Genomic DNA, 26,412 nt, shown 5'->3' with positions numbered 1-26,412 from the left:
TTGTCTTTTGGATGGCAGCCATCCTTACTGGTGTGAGGTGATACCTCATTGTAGTTTTAATTTGCATTTCTCTGATAATTAGCGATGTGGAGCATCTTTTCATGTGTCTGTTGGCCATCTGTATTTCTTTTTTGGAGAACCGTCTGTTCAGTTCCTTTGCCCATTTTTTAATTGGGTTATTTGTTTTTTGTTTGTTGAGGCGTGTGAGCTCTTTATATATTCTGGACGTCAAGCCTTTATCGGATGTGTCATTTTCAAAGATATTCTCCCATACTGTAGGGTTTCTTTTTGTTCTATTGATGGTGTCTTTTGCTGTACAGAAGCTTTTCAGCTTAATATAGTCCCACTTGTTCATTTTTGCTGTTGTTTTCCTTGCCCGGGGAGATATGTTCAAGAAGAGGTCACTCATGTTTATGTCTAAGAGGTTTGTGCCTATGTTTTCTTCCAAGAGTTTAATGGTTTCATGACTTACATTCAGGTCTTTGATCCATTTTGAGTTTACTTTTGTATATGGGGTTAGACGATGGTCCAGTTTCATTCTCCTACATGTAGCTGTCCAGTTTTGCCAGCACCATCTGTTGAAGAGACTGTCATTTCGCCATTGTATGTCCATGGCTCCTTTATCAAATATTAATTGACCATATATGTCTGAGTAGGTCACTCTTAAAATATACCTTCTTCAAAAAGTTAAATGTTTCTCATAAGAAAATTCAAAATAATTAATTAAATTATTTAATATTTTAAGTCAATAAATTAAAACTATTAAATTATATAAAAACAAAGTTTATATAACTAAATATGCTTAATACACACATCATGGGTTAGGCATTGTGCTGAATGTTTTAGACAGTTATCTCATTTAATCCTTGTATTTTTATAAAATAGATACTATATTTCCTCATTTTACATATGATGAAACTGTGATTCAAAGAGGTTTGGTTGCTTCTCTAGAGAGTTGGGATTGGGACTCAGTTGGATTTGTGTTCTTAACATTAAGTTATGAATGTTATAGAACAGTGCCATCCGGTAGAACTGCACTGTCCCAATACAGTTGCCACTAGCCATATACAGCTGTTAAGCTCTTGAAATATGGCTAGTGTGACTGAGAAATGGACTTTTTAAATAGCCACATGTGGCAATAGCTACCATATTGGAGAGAATAGTTATGAAGTTTAAGTTGAGAAAACTAAATATATAACTTACATATAAATAATTGCAGTAGTTTTTTTTAGAAGAGAAGTGAGGTTTCCTATGCTTAGTAGAAATCTTTTTATTTTTTATTATTTTATTTTGTTATCATTAATCTACAATTACATGAAGAACATTATGTTTACTAGGCTCCCCCTTTCACCAAGTCCCCCCCCCACACCCCATTACAATCACAGTCCATCAGCGTAGTAAGACACTGTAGAATCACTACTTGTCTTCACTGTCTGGCACAGCCCTCCCCATGTCCCCCCTACATTATACATGCTAATCATAATGCCCCCTTTCTTTTTCCCTGCCCTTATCCCACCCTTCCCACCCATCCTCCCCAGTCCCTTTCCCTTTGGTAACTATTAGGCCATTCTTGGGTTCTGTGATTCTGCTGCTGTTTTGTTCCTTCAGTTTTTCTTTGTTCTTATACTCCACATATGAGTGAAATCATTTGATACTTGCCTTTCTCCACCTGGCTTATTTCACTGAGCATAATACCCTCTAGCTCCATCCATGTTGTTGCAAATGGTAGGATTTGTTTTCTTCTTATGGCTGAATAATATTCCATTGTGTATATGTACCACATCTTCTTTATCCATTCATCTACTGATGGACATTTAGGTTGCTTTCATTTCTTGGCTATTGTATATAGTGCTGCGATAAACATAGGGGTGCATCTGTCTTTTTCAAACTGGGCTGCTGCATTCTTAGGGTAAATTCCTAGAAGTGGACTTCCTGGGTCAAATGGTATGTCTATTTTGAGCTTTTTGAGGAACCTCCATACTGCTTTCCACAATGGTTGAACTAATTTACATTCCCACCAGCAGTGTAGGAGGGTTCCCCTTTCTCCACAACCTCGCCAACATTTGTTGTTGTTTGTCTTTGGATGGTGGTGATCCTTACTGGTGTGAGGTGATATCTCATTGTGGTTTTAATTTGCATTTCTCTGATGACTAGTGATGTGGAACATCTTTTCATGTGTCTGTTAACCATCTGAATTTCTTCTTTGGAGAACTGTCTGTTCAGCTCCTCTGCCCATTTTTTAATTGGATTATTTGCTTTTTGTTTGTTGAGGTGCATGAGCTGTTTGTATATTTTGGATGTCAACCCTTTACCGGATCTGTCATTTATGGATATATTCTCCCATACTGTAGGATACCTTTTTGTTCTACTGATGGTGTCCTTTGCTGTACAGAAGCTTTTCAGCTTGATGTAGTCCCACTTGTTCATTTTTGCTTTTGTTTCCCTTGCCCGGGGAGATATGTTCATGAAGAAGTCGCTCATGTTTATGTCCAAGAGATTTTTGCCTATGTTTTTTTCTAGGAGTTCTATGGTTTCATGACTTACATTCAGGTCTTTGATCCATTTTGAATTTACTTTTGTGTATGGGGTTAGACAGTGATCCAGTTTCATTTTCTTACATGTAGCTGTCCAGTTTTGCCATCACCATCTGTTGAAGAGATGGTCATTTCCCCATTGTGTGTCCATGGCTCCTTTATCGTGTATTAATTGACCATATATGTTTGGTTTAATGTCTGGAGTCTCTATTCTGTTCCACTGGTCTCTGGCTCTTTTCTTGTGCCAGTACCATAGAAATCCTTTTTTAATTTTCAAAAATAATACATGCACATGGTTTCAGGCAAATAGTTCAAAAGAGGTTTGAAAAGTATCTTCCTTTAACCATAGACTCAAAGGTACACATTCTTTGATTTCACTTCTAGCCCTTTGTGGAGTGAGGTAGACTATACATACATATATTTCTGTTTTCTAGTATGAATCTTCCCTACTATAGGAGATTTGTAATATATATGCTCCCAGATTTAAAGTTCAAATCTTCTTCACTCTTACTTTATCCCTGTAATATTTTTACTAGCCAGAAATGCAAGACCATACATTCCAAGTAGCTAACCATTTTTAAATTTAATATTGGCATGATGTGAAATCACAGTTGTAGTGTTTACATTAGGTGATAGGTCAATGTTATTTTCTACTTGATTACCACTTTTTACTAATATAGCCTTTCTTACTCATTATATAAGGATATTTATTTTATAAAATTTATTAAAGCTCTACTATACTTGATTTGCAACAGTTGTATAATTTGATTCTCATAAACAAAAAAATGCTTTCTTTCCACTACAGAAAACTTGAGGATATTGTCTTTAGGAAGAAACAACATAAAGAACTTAAATGGACTGGTAGGTTGTTATTTATTACTTTAAAAAAGCATACACTTTTTTTCTTAGTATACAAATATTTATCCATTGAAGAAACTTAGAAAAGCAACTTATAAAGAGTACCTATAAGCCACTGACAATTTAAATATTTGCTAACATTTTGATTGACATTTCTCTTGCCTTTTTTCTATTCTTTGATGAGTATATATAGAATGAAATCATATCATACATATTGTTTTGCATCTGTTTTTCTTAATATGTAAAGATAATTTTTTTTTTCTCTGTCATTCATTCATTCAACAAGTTCATGCCAATATTTTTCCTGTGTGCCTGCTTTAAGCCAGGTACTGTTCTAGAGACTAGAGATACAGCATAATAAAAAACAAAGTCCTTACTCTCCTAGAACTAACCTTAGACTGGAGGGAAACAAACTAGAAAATAATTTTATAATACCTCAGGTGGTGAGGAATACAGTGAAGAAAAAAGAGGCATATAAGAGAATATAGGTTGATGGGGATCCTCACTAGAAGTGAGGATGTGGGCCATAGAGCTGACCAAGGGCAAGTGCTCTGGGTTGAGGTGGAACAGCAAATCCAAATGTCCTGAAGTTGAAGCTGCTTGGTGTGCCTGAGTAAGAGCGAAAGCATTAAATGAGGGAGGGATAATAGTCCTAAATGAGGTTGGGAGGGAGCCAGGAACCAGGCCACATTAGGCCTTATAGGTCATGGAGATTTTTAATTTTTTTCCAAGTGGCTTGTAAAGCCATTGGAAATTTTTGATCAGAGGGTGTGACTTAAGTTTTTAAAATAATTTTCAACCATACCTTTTTTAATGGCAGCATAATATTCTATTTTATTGATGTATCATACTTTACATAAATCAGTTACTTATTAATCATTTATTTCCAATTTAGAATTATTATAATCAATGCTGTTATGAATCTCCTTTTAGCTATATTATTGCACACATCTATGAATAATTCCTTGGATAAATTCCTTGAAATGGAATTGCTGGGTCAAAAGGTATTAATTTCTTTTAAGGCTTTTGTGACATACTATGAAGTTACCATTTGGAAAATTTGTAACAATTTATATTCCCACCAGTAATGTATGAGGGTTTCCATTTCTCCTACCAACTTTGAGCATTTTAATTTTTTAAAAGATTTTGACACTGTATTTTATTTGTATATTTATTGGCCATTTGAATTTCCTTGCAAAGAAGTTGAGATGAAACAATATTGTAAAGGTAGACAATTTCAGGAAAGACAAAGCTAGTTGTTTTCTTGTACCTGTTCTCCAAAAGACAAAATTTTTAAATAAGTGTTTATGGTTAAATAATTTATAAATGTTCTGAAATTTTGTATGACTCTAGCCTTCTTCCCCCTCTCCCAATAAGTCTAGCTTGTGCTTCAGAAGAGCCATTGGGGGTGAAACTGCAGTGTATCCCAACAATAACCTCCCAAGCTCAGACAGGTTAAATGGCCACCCCCATTCCCCCATTACAGAAACATATATAATACCTGAATAGGAGTTCAAAGGTACAATTTTGGGGTTATTTTGAATCATCTGAATTATATTCCCACTTCTATGTGTCAGTTCACCCACATAAAGTGTTACTAATAAATTTATAAACTTATAAAATGTTTGGAAATTCTTAGATATTATATTCTGGAGTTAAATAAGGGAAATTTTCTCCCCCAAAGCAATAACCAACAGATGAATTACTTTCTAGTTAGATATGATGAGTAAAATCCTTAATGATCTGTAAAAAAATCTTTTTGATGTTCCAAGTGATTGGTCAATTTAAAGATATTTTGCCTTCCATTCTCTGAGCTTTGGATGGTAAAAATGTCAAATATAGGGATATTGTTTATCGTGGGTAAAAAATGAAATTGCAGTACAAGAATTCTGAATTTATTGTACTTTGGGCTAAACATTACTTTGAATTATCTGTAAAGTAATAATTTACAAATAAATGTACCCCCAAAATAGGATTGATATGATAGATGCTTGATGTTCCCCCAGGTATTTACAGAACACCAGAGTCTCAAGTATCATTATAGTATATAATTTCTTCCATGAAATGTAATATATACCTAGAAACCACAAAGAAATTGTAAATGTAGGATTAAAGATGTGTGGCGATATTATCAAGCTGAACCATCACTTACTTAGAGCTTTTCACTGTATAGATTCATATCAATTAACATCCAACAGTTGGTTTTCTTTCCAGGATGTGTGTATGTGTGTGTGTATATACATACATAATAACACAATACCTCAGGGATGTTGTGGGTTGGTTGCAGACTACCACAACAAGGCAAATACTGTAATAAAGTGAGTCAAGTGAATTTTTTGGTGTCCCAGTACATATAAAAGTTATTTATACCATTCTGTAGTCTATTATGTATGTCATAGCATTATGTCTAAAAAAATGTGTAAACCTTAATTTAAAAATACTTTATTGCTAAAAAATGCTAACCATTGAGGTCTTGCTTCAGTGTTGATCATTGCCTGCTGATCAGGGTGATGATTACTAAAGGTTGGGGTAGCTGTGGCAATTTCTTAAAATAAGACCACAGTGAAGTTTGTCATCAATTAACTCTTCTTTTGACAAATGATTTCTCTGTAGTATGCCATGCTACCTGACAGCATTTTACCCACAGTAGACCTTGTTTCAAAGCTGGAGTCAATCTTCTCATACCCTGCCTGCTTTATCAAATAAGCTTGTGTAATATTCTAAACCCTTTGTTGTTATTTCAGTATGTTTCACAGCATCTTCAGCAGGAGTAGTTTCCATCTCAAGAAAACATTTTCTGTGCTCATCCATAAAAAGCAACTCCTCATTGATTCAAGTTTTATCATGAGATTGCAGCAATTCAGTCACATCTTCAGGGGCCACTTCTAATACTAGTTCTCTTGATATTTCCACCACATCTGCAGTTACTTCCTCCACTGAAGTCTTGAAACCCCTCAAAGTCATTCAGGAGGGTTGGAATCAGCTTCTTGCAAACTCCTGTTAGTGTTGATATTTTGACCTCTTCCCATGAGTCACAAATGTTCTCAATGGCATTTAGAAGGGTGAATCCTTCTAGGAGGTTTGCAGTTTACTTTGCCCAGATCCATCAGTGGAATCACTGTCTATGGCAGCTATAGTGCTATGAAATGTATTTCTTAAATAATAAGACTTGAAAGTAGAAATTACACCTTGACCCATGGACTAAACAGTGGGTGTTGTGTTAGCAGGCTTATAACAATTTTAATCTTGTTGTACATCTCCATTAGATCTCTTGGATGACCAGGTGCATTGCCAGTGAGCAGTAATATTTTCAAAGAAACCTTTTTTTCTGAGCAGTAGATTTCAACAGTGTGCTTAAAATATTCAGTAAATCATGTAACGTGTGTAAGCACTGTCTTTCAAGCTTTGTTTTTCCATTTATAGAGCATAGGCAGAGTAGATTTAACATAATTCTTAAGGGCCCTAGGATTTTTGGAATGGTGAGTGAGCATTGGCTTCAACTTAAAATTACCAGTTGCATTAGCCACTAACAAGAGATTCTGTTCTTTGAAGCTTTTAAACCAGACATTGACTTTTCCTCGCTATCTATGAAATCGTAGATGGCGTCTTCTTCCAATATAAGGCTGTTTCATCTACATTGGAAATCTGTTGTTTAGTGTAGTTATTTTCATTAATGATCTTAGCTAGGTCTTCTGGATAACTTGCTGCAGCTTCTACATCAGCACTTGCTGCCTCACCTTGCAGTGTTACGGAGATGGCTTCTTTCCTTCAGCCTCATGAACCAACCTCTGCTAGCTTCAAACTTTTCTTCTGCAGCTTCCTCACCTCTCTCAGGCATCACAGAATCGAACAGTTTGTGCCTTGCTCTGGATTAGGCTTTGGTTCAAGGGAATGTGGTGGCTGGTTTGATCTTCTATCCAGACCACTGAAACTCTCTCCCTGTCAGCAATAGGCTGTTTCACTTTCTTATCATTCGTGTGTTTGCTCTTTTGTTTTTTTATCATTCGTGTATTCATTGGAGTAACACTTAACTTCCTTTGAGAACTTTTCTTTTGCATTCACGACTTGGTTAACTTGTGCAAGAGGTCTAGCTTTTGGCTTACCTTGGCTTTTTGACATGCCCTCTTCACTAAGCTGAATCATTTCTAGCTTTTGATTTAAAGTGAGAGACGTGAGACTCTTCCTTTTACTTGAACACTTAGAGGCCATTGTAGGGTTATTTTATGGCTTAATGTCAATATTTTATCTCAGGAAATAGGGAAGCCTGAGGAGGAGGAGACGGGAGAATGGAGGAGCAGTTAGAGCACATACACATTTACTGATTAAGTCCACCATCTTACATGGGTGAGATTTGTGACTCCCCGAAATAATTACAATAGTAATTGTTAAAGATTTACTGATCACAGATCACCATAACAAATATAATAATAATGAAAAACTTTGACAAATTTCAAGAATTACCAGAAAGTGACACAGACACGAAATGAGCAAATGCTGTTGGAAAAATGATGCTGATAGACTTGTTCAAGACAGGGTTGCCACAAACCTTCAGTTTTTGAAAAAACAGTATTTGCCAAGTGCAGTAAAGCAAAGCACAATAAAATGAGGTATACCTGTATATACACCAAAGGCAATAGTTTACTGGTTGTAAAGCTTTACTATTTATGCATAGACTAAAGAAAAATTAATCTTCAGAGGGATGCTGATTCTAGGCTTCAGGTAGGTTCACATACTAACTAATTCATCTAGATACACAAGCCTCATAGCATGATTTAGTAGCTGCCTCAGTAAGTTACGTTCTAAGATATGGAACATGGAATGTTAACTTGAAGGAAAAGGGTCTACTTAAAACTACTAGGAAAATTATTAAGGTGTATTATAAGCCCAATTGTTTATATAACCTGGCCTCTGCCTTCCTTTTGGACCTCATTTCATATTACTCTTCTTCCTAATTGGCAGTCTCCAGTGACTGGCCTTCTTTCCCTTCCTTAAGCATGCCAGGTTCATTCCCACCTGAGGACTTCTGCACTTGCTGTTTCCTGCCATAAAAACTGTTGCTTTGGACTTCCACATTATTGGCTCCTCCTTAACCTTCATACTCAGCTCGGATGTCACTTCCTCAAAAGTAACCAAACTACCCTATATCTAAAGCAGCCCTCTAAGCAATAACTCTCACCCTTTTTTTTTTTTCATCTTTTTACTAGCTGATTTTTTAAATTAAAGTATCATTGATATACAATCTTATGATCTTATGGTGGTTTCACATAAACAACACTGTGGTTTCAACATTCATCCATATTATCAAGTCCTCACCTGCTCTATTGTGTGGTCACTGTCTGTACTATCTGAAATTCTTATTTTCTTTCCTTCTCTCTCTCTCTCTCTCTCTCTCACACACACACACACACACACACATGGATCCTAATGAGCACATCACTTTTGTTCAACACCTGCATTAGTGCTTGATGCATGTAGAAGGTAGGCACTCTAAATATTTGTTGAGTGACTCAATATATTTTATTAGTACTTACACAAACTATTAGGTTAAGTTTTTAACTCTAAGAGTAATATATGTTAATTGTTAAAAGCAAATCAAGCAATTCATAAATACATGAAATACACTGTGAAAGTTTTTCCTCTACCTACCTACCTCCCCCACTCCAAGTGGTAACAGAAATAATATTTTTTGTACACTTCCAAATTTCTCTGAGCACACGTAAATAAATAGGTACCTGTGTGTGTGCATGTGTGTGCATATGTGTCTGGTGGGTGTATGTGTATTTGTGTTATATATGTTTGTACTGATAATACATGGGGGTATTTTTTCCGCTTTTTCATTCAACAGCATATCAGGAATATCCTTACATGTCAAAACATGCAGATTTAATCCATTCTTTTTTGATAGTTGTATAGTTCTCCACAGTATCAGTTTTATAACAATGTATTTAACTATTCATATACTGCTGAGCATTTAGATTATTTCCAGATATTTTCTTGAGAAAGGTGTCCCTGTATACTCTCTCTCCTTTTTTTTTGCTATTACAAATCATGCTGCTGTGAACATCTTTGCACATATATCCTTTAGTTATTTGAATGTTTATATAGGCTAGATTCTTAAAAGTGGGAATGCTGAGGGTATTTTTGTATATTTAAATTTTTTATAGGTGCCTTAAATTGTTCCCACTATGCTTATGTCAGTTTCCACTTCCATCAAAGTATATGGGTGAGGATTATCCCCTTCGCCCTCAATATCCATGTATGGTTTCCATATTTTTACTATTTGCCAATAGGATAGGCAAAAGTGGAGTACTGTGTTGTTTTAATCTGTAGTCTCTTATCAGCTGTGACTGTAAACATTCTTTTATATATTTATTAATTATGTATGCTTTCTCTTTTGGACATTGACCAAACATTTTTTACCAATTTTTCTACTGACTTTACCTTTTGCTTATTGAATTCTAAGCATTCTTCAATATTCCTAATAAGTATCCATTATTGAGAATGTTACTACTATTATCATTGCAGTTAACATTTAATAACTATGTAGCAGACTCTTTACATGCATTATTGCATTTGAAACTTACACTAGATAATGTTCTCATTTTAAGAAAAAAAACTGACTTTAAGATAAAGAAACTAAGGCTTAGGTAGTTATTTAAAGTGCCCAAGTATAGTGAACAGATACTCAAGACACTTGACTGAGATGAGCAGTTTGTCAGTAGCTGTGGCTGTTTTCGATGTATATTTACTTTGTCCCAACTATTCTATATCTAGTATTTTTTCATACTCATATACATGAACAAAGATGGTAGACCAAGTAGAAAAGACTGCAACAATGTAAGTGTCTATCAGTAGTAGACTAGCTAAATAAATAAATTAATATATATCAAGGGGGAGAAAATGAGGTAGGACTCACCTATTTGTGCTGAAATGGAATAATTTGCAAGGTATTATTAAGTGGTAAAAAAAGCAAAGTAGATACTTCTATGTACATGTGTACATAGAATATTTCTGGTGCTGTTACCTCTGGGGAAGGGAAGGGCTATGGGGCGAGAAAGAGACTTCTTTTTATACTTGCTTGTATGTTTGATTTTTTTGTTGTTTTGGTTATCTTGTGTGTTACTCTTTAAAAACAAACTAATGATTCTCCCCTTACCCCCCAAAATACAAACAAAATATTTTTACATTCGTGTTCATGGCATCAATTCACAATAGCCAAAAGGTGGAAGCAACCCACCGTGTCCCTCTACATATGAATAGATACACAAAATAGATGACAAAGGAGAGAAGGGCAGGAAGGAAGATAAGGGAAGGGGAAGAGGACTTAGCCAGGATAGTCAGGGCTAGGCAGTCTGATCACAGATTTCATACTACAATTTAATGCATATAGTTTTAAGAATTATTGAAAGTATTTTCTCTTAGTTTGTCACTTGTCTTTTCAGTTTGTTTCAGTTGCCATACGGAGTTTTAAAATCCTTATTTGTCAGATCTTTATAACTCCTGTGTTCTTTCTTATTTAGAAAGTCTTCACTTCTAGATTATAAAATAGTCTTATATTTCCTTTTAGTACATACATAGTTTTTTAAGGATAAAGTTTTTGAATGTCTTTAATCCCTCTGGGGTTTATTTTTTACATGTTGCATGAGGCAGATATCAAGTTTTATTTTTTCCTCCAAATGGTTAGCCATATAAATAAATCGTCTTTTCCCACTGTTTGGAAATGCTGCCTACTAAACTCTTGTGTATGCAGCAGTAGGTTCCTGGATGGTCAAGTTTGTTGTTTTACGTGTATATTCCAGTACACTGTCATGCTGCATTAGTTTTATTTAGCTTTATAATATGTTTTGATACCTGTTTTTCTCTCTTCTGATTCAAAATGTTTGTGGCTTTTCTTAGATATTGACTCTTCAAGAGAAATTTGAAAATCAGTTTACCAAATTCATAAAAATAAATTCCCCAAACTGCCATTGCTTCTAGATTAGAATTTTGTTTAAAAGGAAGAGAATATACTTTCATTAATTGCCACTACTGTGCTGAAAAGAATATCTTAAGAAAAGTAAGTAGGCATCTTCATAATTGTGAAGTTGCTACGGTAGGGTTCAGGATTTTCTATTAAGTCAGTCAGTGTAAGGAGATCTACAACGTTGAAGTGAGTAAATGGATACTCAGTGCAGTGTGTAGTCCAAATCCATCCAGGATGGCTGTACCCAATTTTGACATCATGTTATATGTAAATAAAAACTGGAAAATAAACCAAAGAACCACAGTATATCTTATACTTTTGTAAACCATGTTTTGTGGGTAACTTTTCACTTTTCCCAAAAGGCTGATATATTTCAATATTTTTAATACATCAGTGTTAATTTTGAGTTGGCAGAGGTAACCTAGCCAACTACCATTAAGTTTTGCTACTAAGGGATATACATTTCAATTAAAGTTATTAAGAGTAAAAAAAAAAAAAAGATTCTCATTGGAAGTTTTAGTAGAATTGCATTGAATTTATAGAGAATTGATATCCTATAATAATGAATCTTTCCTTACAGGCAGATTTATTCAGGTTTTCCATGTCTTTCAGTTTTAATTGCTATAAGGCATTGGATATTTCTTGTACAAAGATGTATTCTAGGTAATTTATAGTTTTTGTTTCTATGATGAATGAGGTGATTTCTCTCTAATAACTTCATATTAATAGTGTAAAAGTATTTACTTTTGTACACTTACTTTGTAATCAATTACCTACAGCAGTTCTTAACTGTTTACATACCAGAGCTCCCTAAAGACTTCCCAGCAACATGGTATTATCTGAATTCATTACTTTACATATAACAAAGCAAACAATAATGGCTGTAATAATCTATCATTTGACATGTTCCAAATTAGAGGTTTTACAGCACTCGATTAAGCCCTTCCCATTCCTGTAACCTTTAACATGATACTATTGACAGAACAGATACTTTCTCTTTTCAGTACTTAACCAAAGTTAGTTGACCTCAGAGTCATAAGCTTATTAATAGCTAAAACGGACCTTAAGAGAAATTCTTGTCCAGCCTCCTTATTTTTTTCCCCATTGTTTCATTTGGTCAAATTTACCATGCTAGCCATTTTTAAGTATACAGTTGAAGGTATTAAGTAACATGTGTATTGTGCAACCATCACCACCATCCATCTCCATAACTCTCTTCATCTTGTAAAACTGCACCTCTGCACCCATTAAACAATAAATAACTTTCCACTGTCCTTTCCCAAACTTTGGCAACATTCTACTTTCTGTCTCTATGAATGTGAGTACTCAGGCCACCCATATAAGTGGAATCAACTGTACGATTCCATTTATTTCATTGAGCATAATATTCTCAAGGTTCATCCATGTTGTAGCATGTATCAGAATTTCCTTTTAAAGAAGCAGTAATATTCCCTTATACATATATACCATATTTTGTTTATTCATTCACTAGTGGACACTTGGGTTGTTTCCACCTTTGGGGTATTGTAAATAGTGCTGCTATGAACATGGGTATCCAAATATCTCTTTGAAATCCTGCTTTCAGTTTTTTTGGGTATATGCCCAGAAGTGGGATTGCTGGATCATATATTGTCAGTTTTTGAAGGAACCACCAAACTGTTTTTTCCATTAGCAACTGCATCATTTTACATTCTTTCCAATAGTATGTAAGCATTGCAGTTTCTCCATATCCTTGCCAATACTTGTTATTTCCTGTTTCTTTGATATTAGCCATCCTAATGGTTGTAAGGTAGTATCTTATTTGGAAATTGAGTCATCCTCTGCATTTTACGGAATAATAAACTAAGAAGGGTAATGATTTCACATATAGAAGCAGACCAATTTACTAAATGCCTGCTCATGCAATGTCCTGTTCTCCAAAGGACCAGTTTTTTGAGTGATAGATTTCACTAAATTGATTCATACAAATTTAGCCAAGTTTTACTGACTTATATTCACCAGATTGCTTCACCAAAATCTTGTCTTTATTACCTACTTACAAATATATAGAAAATTGTGTTACTTGGAATGGTTTCACCATCTTTTGAAATTAGCTTTAAGATTTTATTAATGTTAATTTACTGCCACTGTTTCATCCCAGCTATTGGGTTTGTCAGTCCATCTTTGTAGAATGTCAGTTTCATATTTTAAACACCGATCACTTTTCAAATGATTACAACACATAAAAATAGTAATCTAATTGAACTAGTTAATGAATCCTTGTATTTAGGGAAGTACAAAAAACAGCAGAATAGATTGAAACTGTATTGAGAGATAGAACTATATCCTGTACATCCAAAATCTATATATTTCTAAGTCAGTACACATAAGAAATTCTTGTTCCACAAAGTCATATTCACAAGAAAGTTCATCCTGCCTGGTATTTATTTTTTAAAGAAGAAATAATCACTACATTTTGTCTTGGGTCTATAAAAGAAGAAAAAATCTTTGTGCCCTCATTGATTGTATCTAGCATTTAAAAGTCAGTATGATATAATCTTTATGCTATAATGGAAAAATTATAGGTTTCAAACTAAATTTTATACATCAAAAAATAAGATGAGTTGATGGATACATAATGGGATGGATAGATGGACAGATACATAATAGGAAAAGGATAGTACAATGTTAATGGTAGAGTCTGGATAGTGGATATATGGATCTTTACTATTAAGTTCTTTCAACATTTTTTACATTTTGAAATTTCCATAATAAATATTGAAAAAAATAAAGACCCTGAAATTTTAGACTAGCTCTACTATTTAATAGCACTGTGATTTAGAAAAAGCCCTTACTCTCTATGGTAGAAATCAAATAACCTGCTTTGCCTATCTTAAATGTTACAAGGATCAAATAGTACAATGTATAGGGATAGTTTGAAAACTATGCCTTTCAATAAAATTTATAAGATAGTGCTATTTTTCCCTTCTTTGTGATTTCAGTAGCTATTCTTAGATCAGCTATTCTTAGATCATGTTCTACTTGACTTTTTTAATGAGAGAAAACTCCAACATAGCTGTCTCCATGTTATAAGGAAGGGGATAGAAGGAAAAGCTTAAAAAAAAGCATGTAAATGAAGTTGCTTTCTTTTTCAGGAAGCTGTAGGGGACACGTTAGAAGAACTGTGGATCTCCTACAATTTTATTGAGAAGTTGAAAGGAATCCATGTAATGAAGAAATTGAAGATTCTCTACATGTCTAATAACCTGGTGAAAGACTGGGGTAAGCTGAGGCTGGCTCTTTGCCAACGTTCTACCTCCTGTTTATAGAAAATAGCCCAATAGAGAACAGATGCAAAATGGGGACGTTTCATTCTAAGCACAGAGGGAAATAGCTATCAGAGTTTTTGTATTTCAACTAAACTCTTGAAATTTACATTTAAATTTTTACTTAGAATGATTATAATTGAATAGATCCTGGTCCTGTTAATAATGAAAAAAATTTACTGTCCGAAGGCTGAAAGGAATCAGTTTAAATTTAATAATTTTTGGATGGAAGACTTATTTGACATCTATATTGCTGTGCTTTTTTATTGTATATGATTCATTCAGCACTTACTAAATCCCTATTATGTGCCATGAACTATGCCAGGCTCTTGAGACACATAGTTAAATAGGGCACTATCCCTGTTGTCAAATTCACAGCTTAGTGGGGAAGTTTAACTTATAAGCTAATAATTATAAAATTGTGTGATAAGTTCTGCAGTAGAGGCTTGAATGAGTTGATTTAAGAATTCAAAAATGAGGGAATGGGTAGAGACAAAAGCAGTTTAGCTTAGCCCACACCGATGCAGTACAGCATAGAGAAGATCTGTCACTGGAGATTGTTTGGTTGTCTTTTTTATTCTGAACCTCATTTCCTTTTCTTATCCCATCCTTAGGCTAGCATAAAGGTAGAAGAGGTATGTCTTTGTTTTCTCTCCCTTTCTGTAATGTCTTCAGAGAATGACTTCATATGGTAAAACTTGCCTTACTCCCTTCAAAATCTTAAACAACACATTGTTCTGAATAGTCACAAACTAGGGCTAGTGACAGTGCAATTCAGCCTCAAATATCATAACAGTAAAATTTGCCATTTTAATGGAACATATTCTTTGTATTTGTAGCTGAATTTCTGAAGCTGGCAGAACTGCCATGCCTGGAAGATCTGGTGTTTGTAGGGAATCCCTTGGAAGAGAAACACTCTGCTGAGGGGAACTGGACTGAGGAGGCAACCAAGAGAGTGCCCAAACTGAAAAAGCTGGATGGTAGGTGACTCTGAGCTGGCTTAGAAATGTTTTTCAGGTACAAATATGAATTGAATTTGTGATCTGGAATCATGAAAAGAAGCAGAACTAAAGAAAATGATAGGTTGTCTCTAATCCCCAAGGCCATTTCTTTTCAAGGAAATCTTATGATCTGGGCTTGAGCCGGCACGAGAGGAAAACTCCTAGGATATTTAGACTGTATAAGGTCATCACTAAACCAAAAGCTTATAAGAAAACTGGACTTATTCTCAAGTCACAAAGATATTATTTTGTAGAATAATTAGACATAAATAGTAAGCAGTTGCTTTTTCATGATTTGACCAAAATTGTAGTGCTCTCTCTACCCCTCCCCACTAACTTAGCTGCCCAATATCCATTTGGGTGTCAATGTCAGTAGGTATCCCTAATAGCCTGGGTTCAAATCCTATTCTACCACTTAATAACTTTTTTGTCATTGTGCCAGTTAATTCGTCTCACCACATCTTATTCTTTTGTAATTTAAAAACTGGAAATGATAATAGTCACAGACTTCTCTGTGTCTTACCTCCTCCCAGTGGTGGTGTCAGGAAGCCAGGCCAGGATTCCAACTGTTCCAGAATGCACAGACTTCTCCCTTTTCTGCCAGTCCTGGGAAATAACTTTCTGGTCTAAGGAGAGTTGCTGTCCCCCTCTGCTTCTTCCACAACATTCTGCATCTTTTCACAAACTCTTATCTTCTCAGTGATGCTCTTAGGCTTTTCAAAGACAAGAGCCATTAAGTCTGACAGTCTGTTTCTGCTTTTCACACTGCTCCTGAAGCAGCCAATGATGCACAGAACCAATTAGCCTACCTGACTGGGGGAAAGGAAAATATTTAGAAGAAACAAATAAGTAATATCCAGTTAATGATAATCATCATCATCATACCATGTACCAAATGCATATTTACCTTACTGTCTTATTCACCATACTCATACGATCATCACATCCAAAACAAAAGGACCATCAATGATACCTTAATAAAAAAAAAAAAACTTGACTGGGCAACAGGGTGCCTAGATATCTAGTTAAAAAAACAAACAAACGAACAAACAAAAAACAAAAGTCTATAGTTGAGGCTTCTTTTCCCTCAACTCTTCTCTCACCACGTCATTGCCCCTGCTGCCCTGCCATTCTAGCCGTCCTATTCTTTGTCTCTCCATCTCTCCTTTACCACTTCTATCTAAAGCTCAGTACTCAACCCTTTATTCACCTCAGCTTACTTCTTAAATGTTCTTAATGGGGCTGCTTCCCTGTGGAGGAATATTTCAAAATCTTTGGGGAGAGAGCTAAGGCAGTCTACATGGTTTGAAAAGTTTTATAGGTAATTCTAATATGCCTCCCTGAAAGAGATGTGCTCATCTGTCCTCCAGTTGAGAATTATGATATAAAAATCTCTTAAGTAGCTCTTTTCCTTCACCAAAACATTTTAGCAGCTTGATTGAAGTATAATTGATGTACAATTAACTGCATATATTTAAAGTATATAATTTGATATGTTTTGATATACATATACGCATCTAAAACCATCACCACAATTAAGATAGTGAACAAATGATGGTGACTATAGTTAACAGTACTGTGTTGTATACTTGAAAGTTACTGGAAGAGTAGATCTTTTAAGATCTTAAAAATTCTCGCCGTATATATACAAAAAGGTAACTGTGGTGGCTGTGTTAACTAACCTTATTGTGGTGATCATCTCATAATATATACTATGTATCAAATCACCACATTTAAACCTACACAATGTTATATGTCAATCCTATCTAAGTAAATCTTGGGTAAAAGAGACAATGAACATAAACATCACACCCAAAAGTTTCCTTGTGCTGCTTTGTAATCCCTCCCTCTTGCTCCTTGCCACCTCCCTCCCAAGCCAATCACTGATCTGCTTTCTGCCCATATAAATTAGTTTGTATTTGCTAGAATTTTATGTAAATGGAATCATGCTGAATGTTCTCTTTTTTCCTCTGGATATATTTACCTAAGGGTAATTATGTACTTATACCCTTTACCTAAGGGTATAAGGATACATTTACCTAAGGGTAAAATGACAAAGACCAATACATTACCTCTTGTGGGGAAGTACAGGAATAATGAAGAAGAGGCAAACAGGTTTCTAAGATGCGTGGTAATGTTGTTTCCTAAATTGGGTAGTGGTTATACAGTCACTTTATACAGTCAGTCTTGTTAACTCTTTAAATTATATTGTATTTGTATGAATGCATTTATTTCACAGTTAAAAATAAAATAGAAAAAGAAGGTAGAGACATTAGAGTCTCTTTTGTTCATCTTTGGTTGGACTCCAGAAACCACTGGAAATTGCTTGTCTTTACTTCCTTCAGGACTGCACACAGGAAGTGAGCCCCTTTCCTTAAGAATGGAACAGAACCGCTCATGTAGACCCTGAATAGACCAAGCCCATATTATAGCCTTTTGGACCACTTATTAGCCTCAGGCCAATCTGAACAGCTCTCGGAGGAACCACCTTGGTCTATCCTAAATGGATGAGATAGAACAGAACAAAGATGGCCACAGATGCTAACTTGCATATTTTTGCTCCTTCCTTGTTTCTTATGAGTAAAACTGAGGCATCTTAAAAACTGGAATAAAAAAGACACTACCAAATGCTAGTGGGATGTGGAGAACTCTCATACCCTGCCAGATTGGCAGTGTGACTTGTTATAATCATTTTGGAAAATTGGTAATATCTGAAGTTCTATAGAAGTATATACTCATCCCTTATTACCCAGCAATTTTTCTCCAAGCTGTATACCCAGAAAGAAAAGGGTATGTATGTTTACCAAAAGACATGTATGAAAATGTTCATTGCAGCACTACTTTAATAGCTATAAATTGGAAACAATCCAAATGCCTATCAGCAATTGAAATTGAATAAACAAATTATGACATATTCATACAATGGAATATTAAACAGCAATGACAATGGATGAACTACAACTTCATACAATATAAATGAATCATATAAACAATGTTGAACAAAAGAAGCCAGACACAGAGTGCCTGTACATTCCATTCATATCAGTTTCAAAAGCAGGCAAAAGAACCTTATGGGTTATAAACATTGGAATAGAATATACCTTTAGTGGGGGAATAGTGACTGGAAGTTTTTTGGGTTCTGAAAATGTTCTTTTCCTAATCTGGATGGTGGTTACCAGATGTGTTCGTTTTGCATACATTTATTGATCTCCACACTTATAATTCATGTATTCTACATATATGTTATACTTGAATAAAACATTCACTCTCCTAATGCAAACAGATGCTGTGGGGAGTTCAGCCCACTGCCATACAGGACATAAATATCCATTTAAGAAGGATCACAGAGTAAGAGGCCCTGGAGTTGGTTCTTAAATGAGGGTAGGGTTTAGATGGAAGGAGAGTTGGGGGCAGGGTGCAGCATTCCAAAAGTCGGGAACTTTGTTAATCAAGAGTTCAACAGTAAGAGTGTGCAGGATGAGTTTGGAAGACAGTGAGTTGATCAGTTTAGGTTGAGTGGAGGGTTACTGCCTGAAGAGTTAAGACCTGATAGTTAACTGGGGTCAGATTGTGGGCAAGCTTCAAACGCCAGAGCTCAGAAATGCACGGCCCTTGGTCCAGTGTGAGCTTGCAGGTATGTTTTGTTTTCTGTGCTTCTGATCTTTTTATTTTTTTCCCAGTTTACTCCCAACTTAATATTTGGGGAAGTAACAAAAATTCAGATTTCTGGCAACACTGGGATTATATATTTTATTGTGAAAAAGGAATATTTCTTTGTATTTAACAAAAAATTTTTAGTGGGGATAAGGCTTTATTTTTCTATAGGCATTTTTATCTGCAACTCTGCATTTGTGGAGGCAAATATTCAGAACTATTTATATAATCTACTTGAGAATTCTCCTGAGAGGCTTTTTGGGTAATTTGAAATTAAAGGGATTATTTTTATTATGGCACACTTCACAGCATCTCAGAGATTCTCAGGTTAACAAGAAAGTCTTATCATTTAGAATTTTAACACTCTGTGGGAATGACAAGACAATTAAATAATTTTCTTTTTCATTTTAGGGACCCCAGTAATTAAAGAAGACGAAGAAGAAGAAAACTAATGCCACATTTTCTGCTTTGTGTTAACTTATTTAAATGTCATAAGAACAATAGATAAGTTTTGTATAATTTTCTATTTTGAAGATTCTGTGTGGGCCAAAAGGTTTAAGGATAAAACAAATATCTCCATCCTTTTTTTTTTAAACTATTCAGTGTTTCTCCCCCAAAATGGTAACACCAATTTTATATATTCTAGTCCTCTTTTTAGAAACTACAAATTTTTAAGTTCTGTCTTTAGTTCCAGTTATGTACTACATGGCTCCACCTCTGAAACCTTTATAAACCAGTCATTTTTAACAACAAAGCAACAAATCTGGTTCTTTATTCAGTTTGTTTGGGTTGTTTTAGGCCAGGTATTTAAATATATATACTTAACTTTTGAATCTGTAAATTATCTCCATCTCTTATGACTCAGAAGCACAAATGTGTCATGTCTTTGGTTCAGAAGGCAGCATGGTGATGAGGAGACTTCCTTTTAGAAATACAACAGCCGCCCTAGAACCAAGACTCCAAAGTTCAATTTGGAAAAGCTGTGATGAAAACGGGAAAAATTAATCTTGGAAGTCTTACAACCCATGCTATATTTGCTTATTTGTTTTTCCAAAACTGCGTGCATTGTCAACTGGAATTTAGGTTGTGTTTACATGCATAGCCACTTTAGTCACTGTGCCCAGTGAGTCAGTTGTTCTGTGATCCAGGTCAGTGGTTAAAGTGACTATCATGATCATTCCTTTGACCAAAACTGTGGTCATGTTACTCATGTGGACCTGGTCTTAGGCACACTTTTTGGTTTATAGCTCCTTATGTACTATATAAGGAAACACATATAAGCAGTAGCTGTTTGAATTCCTAGCCTAAATGTTGGCCATTCACGTAAGAATTTGCGCTAATAACTTTGGTCTGTTGACCTTCATATCAGAGAAGTTATTGTATAGGGTATAGAATTTAAAGATTGGATTTGGTACCTTTCAATGAATGAAATTTAGTATTTCAAAATATACTTTTAGAAAAGTTCTTAGTTAAACAGCACTTAAAATGAATTATGTAAGTGGTGGTAGAAGGAAAAGATGGGATCCCAGGCAAATGGCAATATTTTTGAGGATTGCCTCTTCTATGAAGCATTGCAGGTGATTTAACCTCAAAATTGCAAAACAGTCATTGGATGCAGAGCTTAGAATTTATCACATAAGAAAAAAATCCTTTTTGGAAAATGCAAGGAAATGGTAGTAGTAACCAGATGAAGTCCATAGCAGGCTGTGACGAATCACTGATAGATTGCAGAAAATAAGTCAGAGGTCCTCTGCCAAATTGTGCCTAAAGTCCCTCAACCAGAGACTATTGATTCTTATTTCCCCATTTACTTGTGTAAAATGAAAGAGGGGAGAGTCATTTTTTAAAAGTGATTGCAGAAGTAATCCTAGGTGTCAGAAGGTTTCATCTATTATTTAAGAATTACATGATTTCCCTGAGTCACTCTGATCAAAAGGGACCACTGCTTCGACAATCAAGTCTAAATACAAACAATAAGAGGAAAATTCAGTCCAACAGTTTTTTAGCCTCCTTTTAGTTCTTCCTTACAGTCTGAAAGGAAGAAATCTTTACTCTGACTGGCTTATACATTCAAAGCCTTCGGGTATGTCTTTTGTGAACCACAGGCAATGAGCATTTCCTTGGTGATGTTTAAGGCCCATAAGCTAAGGGAGAAACTACTTATAGTTTGCACTTCATCTAGTTGGCAAGCTTAAAGCCATATTGCTATGTGTGGGTGTATTTTCTACAAGTTACTCTGTAAGTGAATATAATAGGGAATGGATAACTTCATTTTGAATTTACTTATAAAATGGCTCATCCTGCTGGTGTTTGCTTTTTCTGAGTCCCATAATATAGAAACTAATTTTCTCTGTTTCTCTTTGTTTTTCAATGTCTTTCAATCCTTGGTAGTTCTCAGAGAAATGTAAGGTGCTTTTCTGTGTCCATTTCACACAAAATTCATACTCAGTTCCATTCAACAAATGTTTGAACAACTTCTATGCATCCTTTCCCTAGAATTAAAGCCAGAATCCATGCCATTAGAAAACAGAAGATAGGGTGTATGAAGACGTTCTGAATATTCTCTCAAATCATTCCTTAAGCCATCCTTCACTGCTTCAAACTTAGCTGATATTAAATGCCTTTGGTTTATGCTTCTTGGATTAGATACTTGACCTATTTGGAATGGATTCTCTGTCATACTGATTTAAAGCAGTATGCCATTTTAATGGATCATTTAAATTTCTTCTGTTTTTTGTAATGATGGCAGAGCTCTGGAATTAGTTCACTATTTTAATTTTTCACAGGAAATCTGATTTTAGTCTACCAAGGAATTCAGCTTTTCTATGTTTCCTAACTCCAAGATTGTGGCTGTATTACCTGGTTAGGCCTTTAAAGGTTTTTGTGTTCTCTGTTAATAGGAGTTTGTTACTTTAAACCAGAGTTTCTCAACCTGGGCACTGTTAACATTTTGAGTTGGATAAGTTGTGAGTGGCTGCCCTGTATATTATAGGATGTTTAGCAGAATCTTGACTTCTGCTTACTAGATACCAGCAGAACCTCCTCTCCAGTTGTGACAACCAAAAATGTCTTCAGACCTTGCCATCTGTCCCCTTGGGCAAGAGGGTGAGAACAAATTTGCTCTGGTTAAGAACCAGTGCCTTATACCAACATTCTTTTTGTACAGGGTCCATTTATTTTCTCTTTGTAGCCATATGCCACAGAAGTATGAGAGAAGATAATGTATTTAATAATCATGGATGGAAGGAAATGGCCACTGGTGTTTTTCTTTTTTGTAATGCTCATTTTAATTATTTTCACATACCATTAGAAACTCAGGGCTGGAACAGTTCAACTTACTTCTCTTCATCAGGTCTTTGACTTTTATTTATTAGCATTCTTGCTTAAGACAGATTTATTAATCTACCTCTCTCTTACTCTCAACAGAATCCAACTTTGTAATAGATTTTGCTTTGTCTCTAAAGTTTAACATTTTGAGTGTACTTTAGAAAATGGATCATCATTCCTTAAGTGATCATTCATTGTCCAGGAATGCACAGAATTTAGCAGTCTGTAGCAGCCATTAAATACAGAAAAATTTTGTATAAAATTTGGTAATCATATATGAAAGTTAGCTTGTATAGACACCGATTTTGGATGTGATCAAAATATGTCTGGTCATGATAACTGGTTAATAATTTAGTGGGGTTACTGGATCCATTCCACAAATAGAGATGGTGTAAGACCCTTAAATGTGGTTCCAGTGTGGAAAGAGAAATTTTGACTTCAATTAAGTGCTTCTTCTGATACCTTTTACTAGTGCTCTGAAATAAGGAGGAATAAGAAATGAATCTTAACTGTTGACTTACTCTCAGAATTGGTGATGCGTAAATAGAATTGAAGGTAGTTATCTCTGTGACCCAGTGTCTTCCACCTGGGTTTTTCTTAGGACTAAATGGGAAATGTGTAGGGCCTAGGAAGGTTGAATTTAATCATTAACTTAAAAAAAGTTGAGGGGAAGTATCAAAGCATAGATCATGAGTAGTCAGTGTCTCTAACTGTAGTCTCTCAGTTCACAGTGACCTTACATTGTAAGTATTGTTAATGAGAGAAAACTAACTGAAAACTAAATTAAAGTGTATCCTTTATCAGAAATTAATTCCTTTGGCACACATTTATTATTTGCTCTGCTTAATGTGTCAGTAAATAAATATAAAATAAGATTCAGTGTAGCAGAGTTGGTGCCTTTGACACAGCTAACTTGACCATATTCCTTTATCTTCATTCTAGCATGAGTTTTTTTTTTGAAAACCATAAAATAGGTCCAATTTTAAAAAATGCAAAAGATACCCTTTTTTTAAGAAGGGTATCTTTTAAAAAAATCACTGAACTTCTAGAAATCCCACCTCTTGTCTCTGTTACTGCCTTTTTATAAACCAGTGATTTGCAAAGGAAGAAAATTGAAAGGAAAAACTAGACTGAGTCTTACCTTTTTCTGACCCAAGATAAGTTTTCATTTGACACTTGGTAGAAATTATAACTGAATTCTTGTTAATTTCCCATATTAGGAAGGTTAGAGTGAAACCAACCAACCGAATTATGATATAGCAAATATAATAATGGGGTGGGGAGAGTAAACTATTTTTCAGTAGATTTGCACTTTAAAATTATGAACTGGATGTTGGTAGGAAGTACTCCCAAAAGGCAGATGGGTAAATACCTAGTCTGCATATGGATATTAGAGAACCAAACTTCACTCTTGCTCCTTCTAAGCCCACCTGACCAGTAGCTGCCTGCTGACATAATCAGAATCAGGATTTCCCTGTTTCTCTACGTGGTGACATCTTCCATGTCTGCTACCTTGACAGTCATCCCCCAGGAATGTAGAATTCTCCTGTTCAGGAGATCTTTCCCACATCTAGATTTTAAAAATTAATTTAGATGTTGGTTAAATTAAGTTGTGGCAAATATTATGAGGGTGGGAAATTGTTTGCTTCTTTGATCAGCAGGGTACCTGCCTCTCTAGTGCCTAGAGGGATCAAGCCCATCAAGACTGGCAACTTAGTAGCTGTAAAGAATATACATATAGTCAGCTTTTTCTCCCAGCGTGTCAGTCATGATCACGAGCATTATTCCAGAATCTTTGGCTTCCAGAACCAACTCCATTCTGAAAAACATTTTAACATCTATTAATACTTTGGTAATAATCTTTTATATGCAGGAATTTTGTGTATATGACTAAACTTATTGGGTTAAATTATTTAGAAATGTTTCTGAGTGTTATTTTGTGAGACTTGTTCTGAAATAGTAATAAATTGTGTTATTTTATAAAAAATTAATTTGTATCTTTTTTGTTTACATGACCATTAGTGTTAGCACCATAGACCAACAATGTGCATTTCCAATGATAATTCTAAAGAAATTCAGGTTTTGGATAACATTCCACACATTTGTGTGTGTGTGTGTGAGAGAGGGAGGGGGAGGGAGGGAGGAAGAGAGTAATCTCTGTTTGCTATATTTTTTCTTCAGTAGTTCAGTTCACTACCAATGATCTCATCTCCTAGGTTTGTTAGTCTTCCCCAGAAAGTCTTTGGGCACTGCTGCAAATGAGTAGGATCCTGGAAGGAGTTGCTTTCAAGGGCAGCAAGTTACTACTGCACTTGCCAATTCCTATCCTCCACTCACTTCCAAAAATGTACAAGATTAAAGTTGGCAGATAGGCCCTCGATTTGTTGTCTGGAATAATCTGATGTTAGCCAGCCCCTTTTTGATACACAAGAAATAGGAAGAACCCAGTAATAGCAGTAATATCACACATTTTTCTCATTATATGTCCTATACTATCAGCCAAATGTAATTTTGGTCAGAGTGGAACTGTAGTACAGTTTCTATTTCTTTATTACACAGTTCTTTGGTTATAAGGATGTTTCTGCTGCTGGCTTGCTTTAAAAAGCAGAAAGATTTTAATTTCTGAGCCTATAAAGAGAAAAACCTTAATTCAGATCATAAACAGCACATTACTATCTTTTTAGATCACTGATTTCTAGAACAGTGGACATCTCGAATCCTGATATTGTTTTATGCCATATATGTTGTATTAAATATATATGTACATGTATTTCATATACACAGAAGGATGCCCATAATATACTGAGTGGAAAAAATGAACCCGTTTTCATCACGAATATAATGTGTGTGAGGTGGGACTATGTGCATGTATGTGGTAGCTGGTCAGGTGTGTTAGGAGTGTGTGTCTATGTGCAGGGAAATGGGAATGCACGGTGGTAGTGGGGAACTATGGTGCAGAGCATGTCTAGTGGGAGGAGGAAGTATGTTTATGATGGAGTGTTGGGGGACAGGAGGGAGAGAATGTGTGAAGATGGAGGGTTGTATGGGGTGAGGGGAGTGTGTGTGCCAGCATCATGCCTGTGGGACTGGAGGGAAAGCTGAGTGGGGGAGAGGGGAACAGGAACGTCTGTTGGAGGGGTCAAAATATGTGGAGATGTGTGTTGAGAGAACATGAGGGAGGAACAGACATGGGTAGGGAGGATATGTGTACAGAAAAATCAGAACATATACCAATATTAGCCTTTATAATTAAATCTTCTTATGATTGTTAGATAGGTCTGCTGTAATTTTAGAAGGCCTTGTTACTAAGAAAAGCTCCACTGAACTTTTATGTTTGTGTAATCACTTCTGGATTTACTAGATCTCAAAAGATAGACATCTTTAGTCACTGAATCTCTGCATCCAAAAAACATGTTTTTAGGCTACATTTCCTTTTTTTTTCCTCCTGATATAAAATGGCTTTTGTAAAATTTAAACATTCATTTTACACAGGTATGACGAGTTATTCTTTCAGTGAGACATTTTTAGCTAAAAGGGGAGAAAAAGCATTGCTAGATAACCACCTGAACCCCACTTCAGGATTTTCTAACATTTTATATATTTACTTATATCTATTTAGCCTTCTTAAATTTGCCTTGTAGATAACATGCAAAATTTGAATACATTGAAAGTACTGCAACTTAAAATATAAAGCTTAAAGATAAAATGAGGTTTGATTTTTTAGTGACATGGGGAAGTCTTCGTATACATGTCAAAATCAGAAGACAATA

General features: G+C 35.2%; 1 protein-coding gene across 1 annotated transcript in view; it reads left to right on the top strand.

Annotated features, from left to right (window-relative positions):
* DNAL1 (dynein axonemal light chain 1) overlaps nt 1-23,651 on the top strand; it is a 40,977-nt gene extending 17,326 nt beyond the window's left edge. Inside the window, exons 5-8 of the mRNA XM_036913253.2 lie at nt 3,340-3,395; nt 14,490-14,616; nt 15,500-15,640; nt 19,727-23,651. Coding sequence (XP_036769148.1) covers nt 3,340-3,395; nt 14,490-14,616; nt 15,500-15,640; nt 19,727-19,767 — 365 coding nt within the window. The 3' untranslated portion in view covers nt 19,768-23,651. The remainder of the gene's footprint in view (nt 1-3,339; nt 3,396-14,489; nt 14,617-15,499; nt 15,641-19,726) is intronic.
* Nucleotides 23,652-26,412: the final 2,761 nt, after the last annotated feature.

This window comes from Manis pentadactyla, chromosome 11 (genome assembly GCF_030020395.1).
Source record: "Manis pentadactyla isolate mManPen7 chromosome 11, mManPen7.hap1, whole genome shotgun sequence".
Classification (NCBI taxonomy): Eukaryota; Metazoa; Chordata; class Mammalia; order Pholidota; family Manidae; genus Manis; species Manis pentadactyla.
This window is presented reverse-complemented; position numbering and strand designations above follow the sequence as displayed.